Consider the following 6,046-nt stretch of genomic DNA (forward strand, 5'->3'; position numbering starts at 1 on the left):
CTCTCTCCAACTGTTTTACCTGCAATGCTCCAATATTTTTTCACAAACAATTAACCTCAGGTAATCTATCTTCTCTACCCAAAGGATTTAAAAATGGACTGTGGTGACTCCAATACTGTTTCCAATTTCCTGGAATCACTGATTCAGTTCAGCAGATTTCAGAACAGCTTTTTGGAATCTTTTTGTTGTCTTTCTCACTTGTTACGTTAGGGGGCCCTCAGGTGTTTCTCCGAGGATGTCTCATTCTGGTCTGTGATAAAATATCCTGTTTGACTTTTAAAAGACAAGAACAAGTGACATCAGACTTTCAATTAATTAGATTGAATATGATAAAAACATTTATTCAGAGGTGAATTGACTGAAGGTACTATGAATGTGCAATGACACATTGTCAGTATCTGATATATCTGATGTACAGAATATTCACTCATAGAATCAATTTTAAACACTAAAGTTTATCATTTCTATTTTCCAACTACTCACCTTCACCACTTGGCATGTTTTTCAATTTAAATTGACCTAATTTCTATACCTATTGGAAAAGAAGAATTGATATGATTTTTTTTTACGAAAAAACTTAAACATAAACATGTAAAAAAAAAATTCTATCAAACATTTAGTTGATTACTCTTAATCTCAGTGATTCATATTCAAATCAAAAGTAATTATTTACAATAAGAATGAAAGATTTACCTATATATTTCTACTTAGTGTTAAATAAAACAACATAACATTGTTGCTACCCTGAGCTGATTTCTGTTTAGTGTTTTGTGGACAGAATAGTTGGTGCTTCTTTTATATCCCATCAGAGTTCTTCTCTATGCAAAGGGAACTTCCTGTCCATCTGCTATAAAGACTTGACATCCTGTTGTCAGCTGCAGCAGAAGAAGAGAAGCTCCCATCAGATCAGCTTCAATACCAACCATGTTCTCTGTAGCTCTGCTGCTGCTGTTGGCAGCTGGATCCTGTGAGTCTGACTGAGGCAGAGACACTGACAGTGCGATCACCCTGACTGTTCCCTTGACGTCCACTGATTCAATCTTCTGCTCTTCATCCACAGGTGTGAAGGGTGAACAGTTGACACAGCCAGCCTCTGTGACTGTGCAGCCAGGTCAGCGTCTGACCATCACCTGTCAGGTCTCTTATTCTCTCAGCAGCTACTGGACAAACTGGATCAGACAGCCTGCAGGGAAAGGACTGGAGTGGATTGGATGGCATCGTGTTGGATATACCCCAAGCTACAAAGCTTCCCTAAAGAACAAGTTCAGCATCAGTTTAGACTCTTCCAGCAACACAGTGACTCTAAATGGAGTGAATGTGCAGCCTGAAGACACTGCTGTGTATTACTGTGCCAGAGACACAATGACACAAACTATCAGTGGAGCTGAACAAAAACCCCTCAGAGCACCAACACATCATCACCAGAGGGGGCGCTGTCACACCAGGATTAAATTCAACAACTCATCATCACCTTCATATATTTGATTTTTCTTAGCCTTTTCACAGATATAACAGAGAGAGGACTGCACAAACTCTTTGTGTTGTTGAAACACAAAATCGTTTGAATGAAGCCTGGAGCTGTTTTACACAGCACTGTTTACAACAAAACTGAACATTTAGAGGCGTCATTCCCATTTCTTCAGAAAGAAAATGGGATGATCTCATCTTCCAAGTTTTGCTAGTCAACAAATGAATAAATAATCCAGTCGAAAGTTTTTTTTTGTTTTTTATTTACAAACTTCTCTTCAGTGATTTTTTGACTCATTGAAACTCAAATGTCTGTACAGAAAAATATTTTTTTTACATCAACAGAAATGGTATGGTTTAACTGAGACTGTCCAGTCTAAATCTGGAGGCCTCTGCTGTGTATTAGTGTCCACATACCCTGGTTGAAGAGAGTTGAGAGGCTTTTCTGAAATTCCACAGGATATTTGTCAGATTGCTCATTGTGACAGTTAATGTTTTTTTTTATTATTTCCTATTTTTGAGTCAATATTATGACTGAAACAATCCATCCAGCACAGAAATGTGAGCAGAATTAATTAATAATGCCAATGAATTTATTTCACTTGATATTTATTTAATTTCTCCAGCCAAAAAAGGCAATATCTTCACATTTAACATCCAACATGCAAAAAGAGAGAGATTAGATTTTGGTGAAAGTCGTGTTAAATCGTCAATAAAAAGATATGTTTTATTGATTCCATCTTATTTTTTGTCTTAAATATTTACGTGAAAATAATAAAAAAAATGTCATGACTGAAATCATGTGAATTAAGCTGTCAAAAACTGGTAAATAGAAAATATTTATTTTGAGAAAAACTCAAAAAGGTGATAATCAAACTGATGCTGTGCAAATGAAACTGAGGAGGAGTTGATGCAAAACTCAGATGTGTTCCATGTCTACTTATGTGAGAGCAGAGAGGAGGACAGAGAAGAGGGGACACACAGTTGAACATGATGGACTGTAGGACAGGACTGCTGCTTCTAACTATCTGCTGGGCAGGTGAAGATCTTCACTCATCCTGATTGTTGACACACTTTGATTTTCGTCACCATCTGATTAACTTGATGTTTCATCTTCTAAACAGGTGTTGATGCTCAGACTCTGACCCAGTCTGAACCAGTGGTTAAAAGACCTGGAGAATCTCACACACTGACCTGTTCAGCCTCTGGATTCACATTCAGTGACTACTACATGGTCTGGGTCAGACAGGCTCCTGGAAAAGGACTGGAGTGGATCAGTGGTATTTACACTGATGGCAGCATCCAGTACTACTCTGAGTCAGTCAAAGGCCGGTTTATCATCTCCAGAGACAACAACAGAGCACAGCTGAATCTGCAGATGAACAGCCTGAAGACTGAAGATTCTGCTGTTTATTATTGTGCTCGAGAGTCACAGTGACTCAAGTCAGTTCAGCAGCTGTACAAAAACACACACACCTCATAATTACTGCTGTGAAGTGCAGAAGTGAACACTGAACACTGTCTTTATTCATTTATGCCTTTTATATCTTTAATTTACCTCCTTACTTTTCAATAATTTCCAAACTATGTATATGTTTCTGCATTTATTAAACCCATCAGTAATGAATACATCACATTTCCCCCTCAAATAATTCAATATTCTGGTTGCTCAATTACATTGTATTGATGGTAAATTATGCATAGTTTTGACTGATTGACCTCGAGGTTTTTTGGAGTATCTAAATATTTTAGATGAAATCTTCCCACATTGGGGGTCTACCTTCATTGAACATAAATTATTCTTATGGAATAGTTCAGTTCAACAACAGTTGATAAATTCTTGTTGATCCAGCAACTTTCTGTCAAGTTATTTTTAACCTGCAATGGTCCAATCTTTGAGCAAAAACAATAACTAGAACTCTATCTTATTTCCCAACAAACTATGTTAAAAAATGGTACAATGACAACTTTATTAATCACCACACTCTTGAGGATTTCCTGCAAAAATTCAACTGATTTCACAACCTTATTTGCATTATGAATTAAATTTGGAGGAACAGATTGAACCGAAAATTTGTCTGGATTGAGTTGTGTTCTTTTATGGAATTTGTTGAAAACAAGGTAGTTTTCTCTGTCAACTGGACTGGGTTTCTTCTCTTGAAGACGTTTCGCCTTCTATCCAGAAGGCTTCTTCAGTTCTGAAATCGCTGGGGAGCGATTGACTCACAACGGGAGAAATGGGTAAAAAACCTATCAGACAGGGAGCTCACACAAACCGAGGAGGAAGTGCTGTCCAAAGGTTTGAATTTTTCAGTCACCCCTGAAGAGGTACCGACTGTTGAACTCATCACAGCCACTGAGACTGCCAGACTCACAACGGAACCAACCCCTTCTCCAACCATGACACATCCCTGTCTGACTCACAACGGGAGAAATGGGTAAAAAACCTATCAGACAGGGAGCTCACACAAACCGAGGAGGAAGTGCTGTCCAAAGGTTTGAATTTTTCAGTCACCCCTGAAGAGGTACCGACTGTTGAACTCATCACAGCCACTGAGACTGCCATCAGAAACAACAAACTCCCGGAAGCAGAAGCAGAACAGATCAGACTCAAGGTAACAGCCGCTCTCGCTAGTGCAAAACCTCCCACCTCCAATATCACGAATGAGGAAAGAAGAGCCATTGCATCCTTAGCCAAGGACAAGAACATCACCATCTTACCAGCTGACAAAGGTAGGTGCACGGTCGTACTCAATACCACTGACTATGACACCAAAATACTCAGTCTCCTGACAGATACCGCCACATATGAGAAACTCAAGCGGGACCCCACCAGCTCATACAAGAAGAAGGTGGTAGACTTACTACAGAAGCTGGAAAAGGATAAAGCCATTGACAGACCACAATACTACCGTCTATATCCAGGAGAAACCATCCCTTGCATTTATGGATTGCCCAAGATCCACAAACCAGGGACCCCTCTCAGACCCATAGTAAGCAGTATCAATTCTGTAACATACAACATTTCCAAATACTTGGCCTCCATCTTGTCTCCCATGGTTGGCAAGACCCCACACCACATCAAAAACTCCCAAGACTTTGCTCAAAAAGTCGTTGGACTCACACTACTTCCAGAAGAGACTATGGTATCTTATGATGTCACGTCACTCTTCACGTGCATCCCCACCGCCAGCGCCATAGACACCATCCACAAGCACCTTCTATTGGACAAGAACCTTACAGAAAGAACAACCTTAACACCGGCCCAAATCTGCACCATGCTGGACCTGTGTTTGAACACCACCTATTTCCAGTACAGAGAAGGCTTCTACAGGCAGAAACATGGCTGTGCCATGGGCTCACCAGTATCCCCTATAGTTGCCAATCTATACATGGAGAAGGTGGAATCCCAGGCCCTGACATCCTTCACAGGAACTGCGCCAAGCCACTGGTTCAGGTATGTTGATGACACCTGGGTCAAAATTCAAACACAAGAATTGGAAGCTTTCTCCGATCACCTCAACAAAACAGACGAACATGTAAAATTCACCCGGGAAGATGTAAAAGGAAACAGTCTGGCCTTTCTGGACTGCGCGGTCAAGATCACTGAGGACAGAAATCTCACCATCGAAGTCTACAGAAAACCTACACATACTGACCAGTACCTCCAGTTTGACTCTCACCACCCACTGGAACACAAGTTGGGAGTGATCAGAACCCTCCAACACCGGGCCAGAGAAATACCCACCACATCCCAAGGCAGAAAGAAGGAACAGGACCACATTAAGACAGCTCTCAAAACATGTGGCTACCCAGACTGGGCCTTCACCAGGACCTCAAGAAAGCGAGACCTCAGCAAAGGAGAGGAGGAGAGAAACAAACGCCGCAGCGTTTCCATCCCCTACCTGTCTGGAGTCTCGGAGAAGTTTAGGAGGATCCTCCAGAAACACGACATACCGGTTCATTTCAAACCCAGCAACACTCTCAGACAGAGGTTAGTACACCCAAAGGACAAGACACCAAGACCCAAACAAAGTAATGTTGTTTATGCTGTACAGTGCCAGGAGGAATGCAAGGAACTGTACATTGGGGAAACCAAACAACCTCTCCACAGAAGAATGGCACAACACAGACGTGCCACCTCTTCGGGTCAGAATTCAGCAGTCCACTTACACTTAAAGGAGAGTGGGCACTCCTTCGAGGACAGCCAAGTAAGGATACTGGCCAGAGAAGACCGCTGGTTTGAAAGGGGGGTTAAGGAAGCTATCCATGTTAAATTGGAGAAACCATCCTTGAACAGAGGTGGTGGCCTGAGGCACTTCCTATCACCCACATACAATGCAGTCCTCCACTCCTTCCAACAGCAAAACAAACATTCACACCATTCCAGGAGACCCAGTGACTCTTCACCATGTGACCCAGCAGACAAAGGGGAGACACCTCAACAGAAACTAGGTGAACGACCCGACCAACGACCCTGCTAACGACTCTCAGGTGACCACCCGGATCATTAGCATGCAAATGGTCCACAGGGGCTATATATTTTCAAGCTCTCTCCCCAGCGATTTCAGAACTGAAG

General features: G+C 41.6%; 1 gene segment (V, D, J or C); it reads left to right on the plus strand.

The window, feature by feature from the left end:
- Nucleotides 1–2,442: 2,442 nt before the first annotated feature.
- On the plus strand, nucleotides 2,443–2,920 carry LOC115250067 (Ig heavy chain V region 6.96-like). The segment is given in 2 exon segments: nucleotides 2,443–2,506; nucleotides 2,592–2,920. Coding segments are annotated over 2 exon segments (363 nt in total).
- Nucleotides 2,921–6,046: the final 3,126 nt, after the last annotated feature.

Source organism: Takifugu rubripes, chromosome 5 (genome assembly GCF_901000725.2).
Source record: "Takifugu rubripes chromosome 5, fTakRub1.2, whole genome shotgun sequence".
NCBI lineage: Eukaryota > Metazoa > Chordata > Actinopteri > Tetraodontiformes > Tetraodontidae > Takifugu > Takifugu rubripes.